This window comes from Schistocerca serialis, chromosome 9 (assembly GCF_023864345.2).
Source record: "Schistocerca serialis cubense isolate TAMUIC-IGC-003099 chromosome 9, iqSchSeri2.2, whole genome shotgun sequence".
In the NCBI taxonomy this organism is placed as follows: Eukaryota; Metazoa; Arthropoda; class Insecta; order Orthoptera; family Acrididae; genus Schistocerca; species Schistocerca serialis.
In genome coordinates, this window is record NC_064646.1 from 141458888 (window position 1) to 141477939 (window position 19052).

Below are 19052 nucleotides of genomic sequence, written 5' to 3' on the forward strand. Positions count from 1 at the left end.
CAATAACTGCTGCAGACAGCGTGGCAAATTTCACGCGTGCATGGTGTGCGGGCCGCGTACCAGCCACGTGTGGGCCAAGGCCCAGCCTGTCACTTGGCTTTGCTCCTTCCTTCTCGGAGGTACCTGGAGCAGCGCTGTATTTCATTTAGAATTTCGGTGCGGCATTTTTCGGCAGGCATAGCCTCTGAGTTGTGGAGAATCGTGGTGTCAGCGCTATTTACCCTTCGCTATTTGTTCGTGATATGAAGGACACTCACAGGTCCAGAGGCTATTTGCACAAACAGAGGCATTCTAGCGATCTACCGTCACAAGCATTTACTATGAATGGCAATGACACTGGAGGGGGATGGTAATTCTCTGTTCGCACAAGCGACGGGTACAGCATATTTGCTATGAAAGGTCATTACAGTACCATGCAGAAACAAATTTAAAGATTGAGTTGAACAATGGAAGAGCAAAAAGATACAATGCTCGACTGACGGGATTTATTGTTCTGTACATTAAGAAGCACTTTGTGCTAAATTTTCAGGCTTGGATCACTTGAAAAAACTGGTGGTATGCATAATATCCCAATGTCTGTTGCAACAGGTTTCAGTGGAACTGAACCAAGAGTATGGAGACTTCATATAGTACTGCAAAGTGCATTGGCTAATTCAGGGGGCATGCCTAGAACGATTTTTCGTTTTAAAACTTGCTGTTGTTGAATTTATGAAGGAAAAAAGAGTGAAGAAACGATAATTAGAATATCTGGACTGGTTTGCAGACTTCGCATTTTAAGTGGACTTGGCCGCACACTGCCTACCGTGAGATATTGTTAGGTAACGTCTTTCTGATTTGCTAGAGATACATTTAAAAAGAAAACTGCGTTGTAGAACGCATAAATTCTCACAAAGAAAGTCAAGTTCCTTAAGCCCACTGGCTTCAAAGGAAACGTGCAGTTTGAAGCACTCATTGTGGCCTTCAAAGAATTACACGGATAGTTTTATAGAGATTTACATCTGTTTTCAAAGTGTTGTCGAGATCGTTTGGCATTTCAGCTGAAAGAGCATCTATGCATGTGTAGATGTAACTGACTGACCTGCAAGGTAATTCCAGTTTTAATGACAATTTTTTTTAGATTATAGTTGTCTAGAACGTCTACATTGCTTGTTTCAGGTAGATTTTCCTTTCCCTGTAATGAGGTTGCAAAAGTGCTACAACATTTCTACGAACATATTAGCGTGAAAAACCCTTTCTCGATTATGAAACTGAATAAACCATGATTTCGTCGTCAAACTGGTGTTACGATTAATCAGGGAAAACCCCCAGTTGGGAAACGGGGCCAAAATTAGTTCGTTACTGTCGAGTTGCAATTTACAATTTATTTTTTATTTCAACCATTAAAAGTCATTTCTTTATCACTTGACCAGGAACAGATCCAAAAAGCTAGCAGACATGAGTGCCTTTTCAAAACAATTCTCTTTACAGTTAACGGCCAAGCCATTTTACTTAAAACCGGTTTTGATAAAACATTTGATAACAAATCAAAATTTTCCAAGTAGTGAAACTAAAAACTTTACTTTACCGTTAATAGCCAAGCCATTTTACTTAAAACAGACTTTGATAAAGCATTTAATAACAAAATTAAAACTTTCCAAGTAATGAAAGAAAAACAGCAATTTGCATACAATTTCGCTACCGCACATATAGGGAGCCACTTCTTTTAAATTTTGGCACAAGATGTTAAATTACCAGGGCTCGCTAACAGGGAGGCAGAACTAGCATTTTCAAAGGATGCCAAGTAAATTAAAACAATCAAAGTAAAGATACAGTGAGTCACCTTTTACAGTAACTAACGTAATTTAAAAAAAAAACACCTATGAAAGGCAAACTTAACTTTTTTAAGAAGTGGCCAAAACCAATCAGAGTAAAATACAACCATCTGACATTTTACAATAACTAAACAACTTTAATGCCGTGTCCTGCCACCAAAATGTCCTAGGATAGAAATAATTAACCGACCGGGTGTAAGGGCGGCCACAATTGTCTCCCGAAGGATGCTCAGGCTAGAAGCGGACTAACAGACCCACAACGCCTCACATTCAGCAATCACATCGACCTCCCGCGAGGCCAGGGGAGGAGGAGGAATCAAATCAGGAACCATAATCACTGCCCAAAAATACACTTCCTCCCAGGCAGTATCAATAAGAAGTGAAAAGATCACTGTCTATAATTACACCGGCGACAGGGACAGGAAATCCGAACGCAGGAGGCCACAAGGCAGAAAAAATGTAATCTAAAACAATGATCCCTGCCCAAAAATACACTTCCTACGGGGCAGTACTAATAAGAAGCGGGAAAGATCACTGTCTATAAATACACCGGCGACAGGGACAGGAAACCCGAACACAGGAGGCCACAAGGCAGAAAAGACGCTGGTTGCGCAAACCAAAATTCATCAATTAGCATCTAAACCTTTAACCAACTTAACTCGCAGTTTATCAGAGAAACAGCAGGTGAATTCCAATGCAAAGGTTCCTCACACCCGACCGTGTCCACGTCGCCAGCGTACCCAACTGGACACAGTCAAACAGCCACGCGCTCTGTCACCGGAGCCCTCGTCTTCTCTGCACCCACGGCGGCGAAATACCACTTCTCACGTTAGGCGAGTTACTTGTTCATCATTCCCGCCTCCAGACGGAAAATTTAAAGACATCCGTTGCCGCTCCCACCAAGTAGTGACTCGGAAGCACAGCCGTGGCCCCCGGGTGTTCACAGCAAGAGCTTACAGCCTCGTCCCGACAACTCGTCCCACTCGTCTCTCACCGCCGAGATAGACTACGCGGCTTCACGGAACAACAGCCAACTCTCCACACTGCTTACCGTAAGATATTGTTAGGTAACTTCTTTCTGATTTGCTAGGGATGCATTTAAAAAGAAAATTGCGTTGTAGAACGCATAAATTCTCACAAAGAAAGTCAAGTTCCTTAAGCTCCCTGGCTTCAAAGGAATTTTAAAAGGCGACCGACCGACTCGTCACCGCTAGGCAACCAACAACCAACCGGCCATCCCCGCCCCCCCCCCCCCTCCCCCTCGCCTTAATGATCTTATTCCCTTACGCAAGGATAACAGGAAGCAACGACTCGAAGATCGATAAGACCAGACACGAAGCCAGAGGGGAATCTCAACAGAAACGTAGGCAGCATAACGGCAAATATGAAAGAATCAATTAACGATGTAATGGAAGGACTCAGAACAATCTTAACAGCGCGATATATGTTGAGAGCCGACACACGACTCACGTGGAAACTTCAGAGCAAAACTCTGTAAAATTCTCTGCATCTGCCCATATGCCGACAGTTAGTCCCATGTAAAAAGTATGTCGTCAGCTCACCAAAAATGATTAAATAATACTTAAAACTTACACTCCTGGAAATTGAAATAAGAACACCGTGAATTCATTGTCCCAGGAAGGGGAAACTTTATTGACACATTCCTGGGGTCAGATACATCACATGATCACACTGACAGAACCACAGGCACATAGACACAGGCAACAGAGCATGCACAATGTCGGCACTAGTACAGTGTATATCCACCTTTCGCAGCAATGCAGGCTGCTATTCTCCCATGGAGACGATCGTAGAGATGCTGGATGTAGTCCTGTGGAACGGCTTGCCATGCCATTTCCACCTGGCGCGTCAGTTGGACCAGCGTTCGTGCTGGACGTGCAGGCCGCGTGAGACGGCGCTTCATCCAGTCCCAAACATGCTCAATGGGGGACAGATCCGGAGATCTTGCTGGCCAGGGTAGTTAACTTACACCTTCTAGAGCACGTTGGGTGGCACGGGATAATTGCGGACGTGCATTGTCCTGTTGGAACAGCAAGTTCCCTTGCCGGTCTAGGAATGGTAGAACGATGGGTTCGATGACGGTTTGGATGTACCGTGCACTATTCAGTGTCCCCTCGACGATCACCAGTGGTGTACGGCCAGTGTAGGAGATAGCTCCCCACACCATGATGCCGGATGTTGGCCCTGTGTGCCTCGGTCGTATGCAGTCCTGATTGTGGCGCTCACCTGCACGGCGCCAAACACGCATACGACCATCATTGGCACCAAGGCAGAAGCGACTCTCATCGCTGAAGACGACACGTCTCCATTCGTCCCTCCATTCACGCCTGTCGCGACACCACTGGAGGCGGGCTGCACGATGTTGGGGCGTGAGCGGAAGACGGCCTAACGGTGTGCGGGACCGTAGCCCAGCTTCATGGAGACGGTTGCGAATGGTCCTCGCCGATACCCCAGGAGCAACAGTGTCCCTAATTTGCTGGGAAGTGGCGGTGCGGTCCCCTACGGCACTGCGTAGGATCCTACGGTCTTGGCGTGCATCCGTGCGTCGCTGCGGTCCGGTCCCAGGTCGACGGGCACGTGCACCTTCCGCCGACCACTGGCGACAACATCGATGTACTGTGGAGACCTCACGCCCCACGTGTTGATCATTTCGGCGGTACGTCCACCCGGCCTCCCGCATGCCCACTATACGCCCTCGCTCAAAGTCCGTCAACTGCACATACGGTTCACGTCCACGCTGTCGCGGCATGCTACCAGTGTTAAAGACTGCGATGGAGCTCCGTATGCCACGGCAAACTGGCTGACACTGACGGCGGCGGTGCACAAATGCTGCGCAGCTAGCGCCATTCGACGGCCAACACCGCGGTTCCTGGTGTGTCCGCTGTGCCGTGCGTGTGATCATTGCTTGTACAGCCCTCTCGCAGTGTCCGGAGCAAGTATGGTGGGTCTGACACACCGGTGTCAATGTGTTCTTTTTTCCATTGCCAGGAGTGTACTTTGTTTGTGAGTTGTGTTGTTGAGGAATGTGAAATATAAAACCAAGTCACACGCAGTGCAACAGCACTGCCATTAAAGTCTGGCATGCACGCAGTTTTCTCCTCTATCCCCTCCTCACGCTCAGACAGCGTAGCACGTCAGTAGGGTGGTGCAAATGACTCTGAGCACTATGGGACTTAACATCTATGGTCATCAGTCCCCTAGAACTTAGAACTACATAAACCTAACTAACCTAAGGACAGCACACAACACCCAGCCATTACGAGGCAGAGAAAATCCCTGACCCCGCCGGGAATCGAACCCGGGAACCCGGGCGTGGGAAGCGAGAACGCTACCGCACGACCACGAGATGCGGGCTCGTCAGTAGGGGAAAAGTGCAGCCAGACTGCGCGCTTTGTCACTCGTGCCCGCGTACGGCACACGAATCAAAATCTTGGCCGTCCCTGCTCTATACCAACAGCGCCACTACACACAGCCTTCTGCTGGAACATGCGCGTACTGGGAAATCTGGTCACACTAACCCAAAAACGACTACGTTCTGTCTCATGCGTCATCCTCTGTGCGACCCCTGACAAGCCTCTGCCTGACTGTCCACTCCACTGTTCTTCGCCAGAGATCGCTAGTTCCCAGATACCCAAAGATGGCGCTCCAGTTCACCGGTATCGACCTCGCCACACAGCTCAGAAATACACTACTGGCCATTAAAATTGCTACACCACGAAGTTGACGTGCTACAGACGCGAAATTTAACCGACAGGAAGAAGATGCTGTGATAAGCAAATGATTACCTTTTCAGAGCATTCACACAAGGTTGGCGCCGGTGGCGACACCTACAACGTGCTGACATGAGGAAAGTTTCCAGCCGATTCCTCATACACAAACAGCAGTTGACCGGCGTTGCCTGGTGAAACGTTGTTGTGATGCCTCGTGTAAAGAGGAGAAATGCGTACCATCACATTTCCGACTTTGATGAAGGTCGGATTGTAGCCTGTCGCCATTGCGGTTTATCGTATCGCGACATTGCTGCTCGCGTTGGTCGAGATCCAATGACTGTTAGCAGAATATGAAATCGGTGAGTTCAGGAGTGTAATACAGAGCGCCGTGCTGGATTCCAACGGCCTCGTATCACTAGCACTCGAGATGACAGGCATCTTATCCGCATGGCTGTAACGTATCGTGCAGCCACGTCTCGATCTCTGAGTCAACAGATGGGGACGTTTGCAAGACAACAACCATCTGCACGAACAGTTCGACGACGTTTGCAGCAGCATGGACTATCACCTCGGAGACCATGGCTGCGGTTACCCTTGACGCTGCATCTCAGACAGGAGTGCCTGCGATGGTGTACTCAACGACGAACCTGGGTGCACGAATGGCAAAACGTCATTTTTTCGGATGAATCGAGGTTCTGTTTACAGCAGCACGATGGTCGCATCGGTGATTGGCGACATCGCGGTGAGCGCACGTTGGAAGCGTGTATTCGTCATCGCCATACTGGCGTATCACCCGGCGTGAGGGCATGCGGTGCCATTGGTTACACGTCTCGCTCACCTCTTGTTCGCATTGACGGCACTTACATTTCAGATGTGTTACGACCCGTGGCTCTACCCTTCATTCGATCCCTGCGAAACCCTACATTTCTGCAGGATAATGCATGACCGCATATTGCAGGTCCTGTACGGGCCTTTTTGGATACAGAAAATGTTCGACTGCTGCCGTGGCCAGCACATTCTCCACATCTCTCACCAATTGAAAACGTCTGGTCAATGGTGGCGGAGCAACTGGCTCGTCACAATACGCCAGTCACTACTCTTGATGAACTGTGGTATCGTGTTGAAGCTGCATGGGCAGCTGTACCTGTACACGCCATCCGAACTCTGTTTGACTCAATGACCAGGCGTATGAAGGCCATTATTACGGCCAGAGGTGGTTGTTCTGGGTAGTGATTTCCTAGGATCTATGCACCCAAATTGCGTGAAAATGTAATCACATGTCAGTTCTAGTATATTTGTCCAATGAATACCCGTTTATCACCTGCATTTATTATTGGTGTAGCAATTTTAATGGCCAGTAGTGTATACTGAAGTTTTCCCGTGACCAGCAGCGTCGCCCGCTTTGTCCCCGACAGAACTGGTCTGGGACCACGACGGCGGCGCCTCACCTCCCGCGGTCCTTGCGCTGCTCCCTTCGCGCCTGCTCCGGCCCCAGTTCCTTCTGCTGCTCCTGCTGCTGGCGCCTCTTGCTGCCCCCGTGGTGTCGCTGGCTGCCCGGCTTTCGCAGGATGTCGGAGCCGCGCTGTGCCACGTAGATGCGGCCCGCCGTGTACACGAACAGGCACAGGTTGGACACCAGCAGCAGCGCCATCGGTCCGTAGAAGTACAGCAGCGTCGCCGGCTTCCCTGCAACCACAACGGCCGTAGCATACCGTATTATAAAGAATAAGATTTGCTGTAGATTCGCAAGAGCCATACCAACACCGACTCAAAGGAAGGCCTCGGCGCTTGTTCGTGACGTCACGTCAGCTAGGCACGGCGAACGCCAGGTCTGTTGCAGGCATATTCATAATAGTGGTGTCTCCCTCTCTGACACAGGAAAATGTGAAACATTGGCGATAGTTGACCAACACACATTGTTCTGGGAGATTTCTGCAATCAATTAGTTGTGCAATTCATTACACTTCTTAACAAATAGTGTACTCCTGAACTTAAATTTCCACCTGTTTTAAGGATTGACATACAAAAACAACTTCGTGGTCCAGCAGCAACAGAATTCGTGCTTCTTCATCTTATTTGTAAATCTGAGGAAGTTACGTTTCTACTGGGTTGCTTTTACAAGAAACTGTAAACATATTGGTGCTCTTCTTTAGGAATCTTGGTTGAATATGGGGTGAGGAGCACTGAATGTTCATGAAATATCTTGCGACTGTACACGTTGGGGGAGGGGGTGGGGGACAGAAGAAGAGACAAAAGAGAGATACGTGTTTTATCAAATAAATTTTTTTTTCTTATAATATTTCTCCTTTCAGTTGCAAGAAGGGAATGCTTATCTTTTCTAATGTGCATGTTTGAAAAAGTTTAAGCTCAGCAGTATTTTCGATGTATGAAGCTATTTTGTTTACTGTTTAGAATTCCTTTCGTTGAAAACGACTGTAATCTAATGACTGGCAACAGTTGGACATTTACACCTGTAAATTAGTACACATTTCTAGTGACGATGTCAAACGAAAATAAATAAATAAAAGAAACGAGTTCATTGTAAGGGGGTTGGGGTAAGTTTCTATAACAAAATGGATCAAGTAAATATAGTTACTTGAATGTAAAATTTCCGAATCTTGCAATGGGGCAAAGCATCTTCTCATATTGATCTACGTTTGTTTCGACAGGATTCAGTAATACAGAACTATGATCTTTATTTGTAGCTTTACGATAGTAAGAAAATCTTTCATCTAAATAAAACTGCAGAATCCAAAACAATACCAAACATTTTGTCCAAAAATAAGAGATTTATAGTGATAAGCACGCCCAGGCGTTTCTGCCTGCAACAGACCTGGCGCTCGCCGTGCCTAGCTGACGTAACGTCACCAACAAGCGCCGAGGCCTTCCTTTGAGTCGGTGTTGGCCATACACTATCTGATCAAAAGCATGCAGACAACTATTAATAGACATTAGCATGGCGTGCGTCCATCCTCCACTTTTATGCCTGCTTGATCTCTGCTGGGGACACATTGAATGAGGTGTGTGAATGTCTGTGATGACTGACAGCCCATTCTTCCGCAAGAACCTGTAATGCCACTTCCTCGGACGAGAAATGAAAATAAAAAATTAGCTCCAAAATTCCCAAAGATTTCCCCAAAACAAGTTCCAAATTCCATGAAAAATGAACAAGCAAACAAATTTCCAGTTAACACTATTATTTGGATATTAACCAGTAACTGAATCGGGAATAACGGCCTTGCCGCAGTGGATACACCGGTTCCCGTGAGATCACCGAAGTTTAGAGCTGTCGGGCGTGGTCGGCACTTGGATGGGTGACCATCCAGGCCGCCATGCGCTGTTGCCGTTTTTCGGGGTGCACTCAGCCTCGTGATGCCAATTGAGGAGCTACTCGACCGAATAGTAGCGGCTTCGGTCAAGAATACCATCAAAACGACCGGGAGAGCGGTGTGTTGACCCCATGCCCCTTCTATCCGCATCCTCCTCTGAGGATGACGCGGCGGTCGGATGGTCCCGGTAGGATACTTGTGGCCTGTAGACGGAGTGGTAATTGAATCAGGAATCTAATACTTGGTAATTTATTAACATATGTAAGAAAGATAGGATTCCAGTAAAATCAAACTCAAAATTCAAAATCATAGTAAATCGCAAAATTATTATAATTAAAATTCGCAAAGTAGAACCAACGTTCCCAAAGAATACTCCGTGTGAGTACTCTTTGAGATTCGTGAGTAATGGCTAAGGATAATTTAATCCATTGTCACTACGTTACGAGAGTTAGCCGAAGCAGGTCAAACTTTTGAATGCTCGTATATGTAGGCGCAATTAGATTGTTTTTTTTTCCCAGAATTGATTATTGCGACCTACTACGACGCAGTGAAACAACAATTTGACTTAAAATAAACGTTATTTAGAATTCCGATAGAGGACTTGCATATATTAGACAGAAGTTACTTTTAATTACATAACCTGAAGTTAACACTATTTAGGAAGTGAACACAGATAGATAATTTCATTCGTAATAACTAATGGTCTATGGAACTTGACGACAGTTACGAAGCATATAATTTATAATTCCCCCAACACCTGAGAAAGCTTCTTCCTCTCGTCTCTGTTAGGAAGTGACTAATATTGGGTAATAAACCAGCATATCGTGTCAATTCATACATTTATCATTCAAGTTTTACAATATTATTTATAGAGATAACGTGCTGCGATGATATTTGACTGAAGCGCTCGGCTCGGCGCTTATATAGAAACTCCCTGACATTAGGAATTAATTACACTGTTACGACTGATAATAAATTTGAGATTACAACCAGTCTATAGGGAATTCGGTGTCGCTGGAATTAATTTGAACTTATCACTAATATTTAAATAGCAACTGATAAACCATTGATTATAAACGATTTAATTACGACATTTGGTGAAGTGAATATATCGCACAAGTCTCGAGTTTAGTTCATCAATGTTCTGTTTGGAACGTGTGTACCGATACATAGGAAATAACAATGTCGTTGCTCTACCGCTGAGTGTTAGCCAAGACCGAAGATCCGAAGGACGTTACAAGCCCAAACCAAAGAAGGTCATAAATTATTACAATGAAGATCCAAAGAAACTGGTACACCTGCCTAATGTCGTGTAGAACCACCGCGAGCACGCAGAAGTGCCGCAACACGACGTGGCATGGACTCGACTAACGTCTGAAGTAGTGCTGGAGGCAATAGACACCATGAATACTGAAGGTCTGTCCATATATCCGTGAGAGTACGAAGGGATGGACATCTCTTTTCAACGGCATGTTGCAAGGCTTTCCAGATATGATCAATAATGTTCATGTCTGGGGAGTTTGATGGCCATCGGAAGTATTTAAACTCAGAAGAGTGTTCCTGAAGCCATTCTGTAGCAATTGTGGATGTGGGGAGTGTTGCATTGTCCTGCTGAAATTGTCCAAGTGCGTCGGAATGCACAATGGACATGTATGGATACAGGTAACCAGACAGGATGCTCACGTATGCGTCACCGGTCAGGATAGTATCTAGACGTATCAGGTTTTGTATCCCGCCTGGAAGGCGGCGCGTAGGTCTGCTCCGGTAAACTGAAAGGTCGGCCGAACGAAGGAAGTGAGTAGGAGCAGGAAAAGGCAAAACACGTCGTTACTGCTTGTCAAATGGTAGATGTTTACTATAGGCAAAAACAAGTTGATAAACGGTTACATAACTTTGCAATGAGGTGCCAAGTGTCCCGGCCGTCTGCTCTTGATGAAATGGGCAGAATCTGGAGCGGAGCTCGTAGAGCTCTCCCGCTCCAGCTAGAGTGCGCTGTCGTCGGTGTCTGCCGTAGTGCCAACTTTAGAAATTGTATTTACGCCGTGGCATCGTAGCTATCCATACCACATCAGGGATCCCATATCATTCCAACTGCACAGGCCCCACACCATTACAGAGCCTCCATCAGCTTGAACAGTCCCCTGCTGACATGCAGGGTCCATGGATTCATGAAGTTGTCTCCATATCCGTACACATCCATCCATTCGATACAATTTGAAACGAGACTCGTCCGACCAGGCAATATGTTTCCAGTCACCAACAGTCCAATGTCGGTGTTGATGGGCCCAAGCGAGGCGTAAAGCTTTGTGTCGTGCAGTCATCAAGAGTGCATGAGTGGCCCTTCAGGTCCAAATGCCCATGTCGATGATGTTTCATTGAATGGTTCGCACGCTGATACTCAGACGGGCCCAAGCGAGGCGTAAAGCTTTGTGTCGTGCAGTCATCAAGGATGCATGAGTGGGCCTTCAGGTCCGAAAACCCATGTCGATTATGTTTCGTTGAATGCTTCGCACGCTGACACTTGTCGATGGCCCAGTATTGAAATCTGCAGCAGTTTGCAGAAGAATTGCACTTCTGTCACGCTGAACGATTGTCTTCAGTCGTCGTCGATCCCGTTGTTGCAGGATCTTTTTCCGGCCGCAGCTATGTAGGTGATTTATTGTTTTACTGAATTCCTGATACTCACGGTACACTGGTGAAATGGTCGTACGAGAAAGTCTCCACTTCCTGGCTACCTCGGAGATGCTGTGTCCCATCGGTCGTGCTCCGACTATAGCACCACGTGGAAACTCACTTAAATCTTGATACCCTGCCATTGTAGCAGCAGTTCTCGATCTGTCAACTGCGCCAGACACTTGTCGTCTTATATAGGGGTTGCCGACCGCAGTGCCGTACACTCTCTGTTTACATATCTCTGTATTTTAATATGCATGCCTATACCAGTTTCTTTGGCGCTTCAATCTGTTTATTTATTAACATTACAGTCTTGGTAACTATGGTGGGTCGTTTGCTGCTAAAAATTAGTAACAATTTGCACACAGACATTTCGTGTTTTTCTCGAAATTCTCTCAGTGCTGTTATTTTTCTTATCTTTTAAATAATTACATTGTTAATTACAAATATGTGCTTCATAAAGTACAATCTGGGAAATGAAAAAACCTTACTTTGTTCTTAGGAAGAAATAATAGAAGAGAGGAAAGATTCAGATGATAAAAGAGGTCTATTTACCTGGTCATTTTAAGAGGGAGGGCTTCAATAAACACTTAGAGCCTGTCTCACCTGAGTTAGCGTATTCTGTTGCACTATACTTACAACTGTATGTACTTATGTGGCGAGATTAACTCTATGTGGTTTGTGTATGAGGTTTAACCGTAGTATTTGTTATTACAATTCCTTCGGCCATTTGCTCGTACCGTATGTGGGAGAGGAGCTCTGTGGACGGCGAACTTGAGCCTCGTCTCTCCGAAAGGCACTTCTTATCTATATTGTGCTTTCATCTTTGTGTAGTTAAGATTTATGATACTTCATATGTATGTTTATACACAATGTTATGAAATTCACATGTTTTACGATTAGCATCTAATACAGTTTACATATTAACAAATTACATGTTTGAAAATAATGATGCAAAAAAATTAAGAATTACTTGTTTTACTCTGTACAAACAGGAAAATTCGTCGTTTAATATTTTATTACTAACTTATTACTTGTAGTTTTGTTACAGTCATGTGATCTTTTTTAAAAAATCTTATGGGACTTAACTGCTAAGGTCATCAGTCCCTAAGGTTACACACTACTTAACCTAAATTATCCTAAGGACAAACACACACACCCATGCTCGAGGGAGGACTCGAACCTCCGCTGGGACCAGCCTCACAGTCCATGACTGCAGCGCCTTAGACCGCTCGAGTCATGTGATCTGCTGCTATGTCTTATATGTATCTGTATCTGATGAAACTGATGTCATCATCTGTTCCCATATCAGTGTTTGAATCTCTGTTGTCCCATGCATCATCTTGAGGTGTAGGGTTTGCGTCTGGTCGCGATTTTTTATATGGTCGTTGCTGATTGTAAGTCTCGTGCAGACTACTTGATATTTCATCAGTAATCCGGTTAGGCATGCAACATTTATCTGGGTCTCTTAATAATTGCTCTATTTCTTCGATTTCTGTCATCGGTGTTATGTGTGTGTGTGTGAGCCCCACGTTTTAGTGTTGTGTGGTCGGGGGATGCCTGTTCCCCACATTCAAATGAATCACTTGCGGTGCAGCTATGTAGGGCGAGGGCCATGGCCCCTCGGCAAATGTACCATACCGAGACTTGGGTGAACATGTATGCTCCTCAAACGTTCCTGGATATTCGGGAAGAAGGAGAAGACCCGACGATCCTTGTCAGATGTTTCCTACTTTTCTCTTTGCCATGTCTCAACCTTCCAAAGATTTAATTCGTATTTTTCTGAAATATGCTCCTCTGCTATCTCGTCTACCTTCACCAGTCTTCTCCGTTAGAGTCAATATGTCGCTGTTGTGTGTACAATGGTTATATCAGTGTGGTAGGTCAGAAGTACAAGCGTACGGCTTCCACGGACGTGGTACCAAATGCCCCTGATATTCTGGGAAATACACCTCTTTGTCCACACCTCACGGCGGCTTTGTATGTCGTGAGTGACAGTCGATGTGGCCAGGCACTTGCTGCGAAGCTCGCAACAGACTCAAAGAGAGCTGTATGATAAATTCGCAGCGTCTTCAATGGTTGTCTGTAGTGAGCTGAGTTTAGCGTGGCAACATCGTGCGTTAGTATTGTCGCTTTTTCAGTTGCAAGTCTTACGTGCTTGTTGAATGTTAACCGTTTGCCAAGTATATGGCTAGGTACCTTGTCATTTTTCTCTGCATGCTAGTGTTGTTGAGACTAATGCTGGGATTCATCTGCAGTCTCAATCCCTTCCTGTAGTAATGCCGAAGATGGGAACATTGATATTTTGCAAAGTATTCTGAAGGTATCATCAGAGCACAGTGAGAAAAGGATAAAAAATTTGAATAACGTGGCACAAGACTGGACGAAAATTGAAGCACGTGACAGGAGAGGCGATAAAACAAATTTGAAGAACGTGACGAAAGACGGGGAAGAAGGTAATGGATTTTGCCAGGAATCTGGAACAGATCGATAAAAGATTAATAAAAAATTTAGGGAGGCACATTTGCACAATTTAAAGGAGAAAACTACACAGATGAAGCAAATGTATGTCAGGAGTTCAACGCTGTAGTAAATAAGGCACATGCAGCAACGACTCGTTTGCCAATACAGAGAATTTCTCCATTCATTTCTTGGAAATCACACATTGTGAACCCGTTAGTGAACAAAATGAACAGTGTTAGCGTATTAGCAATCAAAATGAGGAAAAGTTAATCCTGTTAATATAGAGACTGTTGAGGACAAAACACTAAACTTAAGGAGAAATCAGTGTTTTTGACTGGCTAGCTAATTACATGCTCTGATCAGATGAAGACAGTGAATGTGAACTTCTACATCTACATCTATACTCCGCGAGCCACCTTACGGTGTGTGGCGGAGGGTACTTATTGTACCACTATCTGATCCCCCCTTCCCTGTTACATTCACGAATTGTGCGTGGGAAGAACGACTGTTTGTAAGTCTCCGTATTTGCTCTAATTTCTCGGATCTTTTCGTTGTGATCATTACGCGAGATATATGTGGGCGGTAGTAATATGTTGCCCATCTCTTCCCGGAATGTGCTCTCTCGTAATTTCGATAATAAACCTCTCCGTATTGCGTAACGCCTTTCTTGAAGTGTCCGCCACTGGAGCTTGTTCAGCATCTCCGTAACGCTCTCGCGCTGACTAAATGTCCCCATGACGAATCGCGCTGCTTTTCGCTGGATCATGTCTATCTCTTCTATTAATCCAACCTGGTAAGGGTCCCATACTGACGAGCAATACTCAAGAATCGGACGAACAAGCGTTTTGTAAGCTACTTCTTTCGTCGATGAGTCACATTTTCTTAGAATTCTTCCTATGAATCTCAACCTGGCGCCTGCTTTTCCCACTATTTGTTTTATGTGATCATTCCACTTCAGATCGCTCCGGATAGTAACTCCTAAGTATTTTACGGTCGTTACCGCTTCCAATGATTTACCACCTATGGCATAATCGTACTGGAATGGATTTCTGCCCCTATGTATGCGCATTATATTACATTTATCTACGTTTAGAGAAAGCTGCCAGCTGTCGCACCATGCATTAATCCTCTGCAGGTCCTCCTGGAGTACGTACGAGTCTTCTGATGTTGCTACTTTCTTGTAGACAACCGTGTCATCTGCAAATAGCCTCACGGAGCTACCGATGTTGTCAACTAAGTCATTTATGTATATTGTAAACAATAAAGGTCCTATCACGCTTCCCTGTGGTACTCCCGAAATTACCTCTACATCTGAAGATTTTGAACCGTTAAGAATGACATGTTGTGTTCTTTCTTCTAGGAAATCCTGAATCCAATCACAAACCTGGTCCGATATTCCGTAAGCTCGTATTTTTTTCACTAAACGTAAGTGCGGAACCGTATCAAATGCCTTCCTGAAGTCCAGGAATACGGCATCAATCTGCTCGCCAGTGTCTATGGCACTGTGAATTTCTTGGGCAAATAGGGCGAGCTGAGTTTCACATGAGGTCTTCACCCTCTGTACCCAGCGACCAACAGTTCTCCTGCAGATACGCCACGAACTTCGCAGATACATTTGTGGATAGTCCTCATTCTTTCTTTCTCCGCAGTGATGAATTCTATGGACTTAGAAGCGCCACTGCTGTCTGAGGAGGAAACGGAAATTTTGCGCGCGCACTCAGAAAACTTCAAACGTTCATAATTAGCGTTCACATTCTCAATATCGTTGACAGCTGAGAAAAAAATGTAGGGTATTAGTTTTTGGGCGATCCTCGTAATGTTTATCAGTAATATCATCCATTTTAGGGATATGAGATAGCGATTGTCATATTTTAACAGTAATAACTGGTAGCATCCAATGGTCTTTTTTCTTGTCCCATACATGACAGTGCTTCATCGGCAGTTTCTAAAACTTAACTCATGCGCTTAAAATAACTAAAAATCCTACAACGCATTTGCAGTGCTCGTGCAATAAAATAGAATAGAAATACATTGTCCCGTAGGTCCTCGTCTCCGATTAGATACGAGGAACACAAAGATGCATTCAGTCTACGTAACTGCGATTAATCAACTGTTGCTAACCATGCGTACGAAACAGGCCATCCCCTTAAAAGAATAGCCGGCCGGGTTGGCCGAGCGGTTCTAGGCGCTACAGTCTGGAACCGCGCGACTGCTACGGTCGCAGGTTCGAATCCTGCCTCGGGCATGGATGTGTGTGATGTCCTTAGGTTAGTTAGGTTTAAGTAGTTCTAAGTTCTAGGGGACTGATGACCACAGCAGTTGAGTCCCATAGTGCTCAGAGCCATTTGATTTTTTGGCCGAGCGGTTCTAGGCGCTACAGTCTGGAACCGCGCGACTGCTACGGTCGCACGTTCGAATCCTGCCTCGGGCATGGATGTGTGTGATGTCCTTAGGTTAGTTAGGTTTAAGTAGTTCTAAGTTCTAGGGGACTGATGACCTCAGAAGTTAAGTCCCATAGTGCTCAGAGCCATTTGAACCATTTGAACCTTAAAAGAATAGAATAAGACTTAGAAATGCGGCACATAGAAAAGAAAGTACGTCAACTCTATTTGCTGGAAGAGTTGGAGACTGCCGTTTCTGAGAAGAAACGTAACGGTATTCGTAACTAGCAAGTGAAAGACAACTGAACGAGATTTCTCAACGATTTTTTAGAATTATTATGCAGCAGATGTTTAATTATAAATTTTCAATACATCTTTGACGAAAAAGCTAGAGGCTGATGAACGTAGACAACATGCAAGTAGCACATTTGGAAATGAGGGAAACTAAAGGATCAACGGATAATATTGTGGTTGAGCCAATAGCTGCACTTACAGTGTAACACCCGGGCACGTCAGTTCACAAAAACCTCGGACATCTGTAGAAACGTTAGCTTGACACTCCTGAAGGCCGTAGCAGGTCAGGAGAACGCGATCTGGTGGGGTGAGCGGTGTAATATGGGACGACTGCTGACGGAAGTCGGCAATTTCAATGTAAGGCATGGGCCCACAGTCCACAGCGACTTTATACTACACTCATCCTCATAAATCAAGGATAATGCTGATACATGGTGAAACAATGCTCTGGTGGGCGGTTTGCGGGTTTAAATCACCTCAGGGTATGAGCATGAGGTGCATTTGACCTGCGATCGTCGCGCGGTGGCGCTGGCAGCAGTCCACATGCGCAGAGGTGTGTCGGTGCATGTCAGAGTACGGTGCAGCGAGTAAGTGTGCAGACGTTTTCAGACGTGCTAATGGTGACTGTGTATTGAAAATGGCTCAAAGAACACATATTGATGACGTTATGAGGGGTAGAATACTAGGGCGACTGGAGGCTGGTCAAACACAGCAGGTCGTAGCTTGGCCCCTCCGTGTGCCACAAAGTGTGATCTCAAGATTATGGCAACGATTCCAGCAGACAGGAAACGTGTCCAGGCGCTACAGTACGGGACGTCCACAGTGTACAACACCACAAGAAGACCGACACCTCACCATCAGAGCCCGCAGACGGCCATGGAGTACTACAGGTAACCTTGCTCGGGACCTTACCGCAGCCACTGGAACAGTTGACTCCAGACACAGTCTGCAGACGACTGAACAGACATGGTTTATTCGCCCAGAGACCTGCAAAATGCATTCTACTGACCCCTGGTCACAGGAGAGCCCGTAAAGTCTGTTGTCAAGAACACAGTACATGGTCATTTGAGCAGTGGTCCCAGGTTATGTTCAGGGACGAGTCCAGGTATAGCCTGAACAGTGATTTTCGCCGGGTTTTCATCTGGCGTGAACCAGCAACTAGATACCAACCCCTTAAAAGGGACCTATATACTAGATACCAACCCCTTGAAAGGGACCTATATGGAGGTAGTGGTTTGATGTTGCGGGGTGGGATTATGATTGGTGCACTTATATCCCTGCATATCTTTGACAGATGAACTGTAACAGGTCAAGTGTATCGGAACGCCATTTTGCACCATTATGTCTGCGTTTTCAGAGGTGCAGTGCGTCCCACTTTCCTCCTGATGGATGACAACGCACGGCCCCACCGAGCTGCTGTCGTGGAGGAGTACCTTGAAATAGAAGATATCAGGCGAATGGAGTGGCCTGCCTGTTCTCCAGACCTAAACCCCATCGAGCACGTCTGGGATGCTCTCGGTCGACGTATCGCTGCACGTCTTCAAACTCCTACAACACTTCAGGAGCTCCGACAGGCAGTGATGCAAAAATGGGAGGCTATGTGCCAGCAGCTGCTCGACCACCTGGTCCAGAGTATGCCGACTCGTTGTGCGGCCTGTGTACGTGTGCATGGTGATCGTATCTCAAATGGCTCTGAGCACTATGGGACTTAACATCTCTGGTCATGAGTCCTCTAGAACTTAGAACTACTTAAACCTAACTAACCTAAGGACATCACACACATCCATGCCCGAGGCAGGATTCGAACCTGCGACCGTAGCAGTCGCGCGGTCCGGACTGAGCGCCTAGGATCATATCTCATACTGATGTCGGGGTACATGCGCAGGAAACAGTGGCGTTTTGTAGCTCATGTGTTTCAGGACGGTTTTCTCAACTTACAGATCTGTGTCGTGCGTGTTCCCTATGTGCCTATGCTATTAGCGCCAGTTTTGTGTAGCGCCACGTTGTGTGGACCACATTCTGCAATTATCCTTAATTTATGAGCATGAGTGTATTTCACTGTATAAACACAAAAAATGTACTGGTAGGCCTTTTAGCGTTTTAACTTCATGAGCTAAGTTTGACATTCTGGTGATGAGACTATTCTCTCTCCTCTCGAAACGCATTGTTGAGTCGTGGGTAGTATTTTGCATGCACGTCTTAGTAAGGTGATAGTACGGTAAATATTCTGTTAAAATGTGCCATCTTTGAAAATGGAATAACTACATTCTTTTTGAAGCCTGCGGGAACTTGGCCTATGAAATCCATACGTATTATAAATACAAACTACCGATCTGATTTTAACCAAACTTGGTACACATATCACTTACG

General features: G+C 45.6%; 1 protein-coding gene across 1 annotated transcript in view; it reads right to left on the bottom strand.

Annotated features, from left to right (window-relative positions):
• Positions 1-19052, bottom strand: part of LOC126418599 (probable G-protein coupled receptor Mth-like 1) — a 121824-nt gene that overhangs the window by 56612 nt on the left and 46160 nt on the right. The window contains exon 4 of the mRNA XM_050085432.1: positions 6991-7228. Within this exon, the coding sequence (XP_049941389.1) occupies positions 6991-7228 (238 nt within the window). The remainder of the gene's footprint in view (positions 1-6990; positions 7229-19052) is intronic.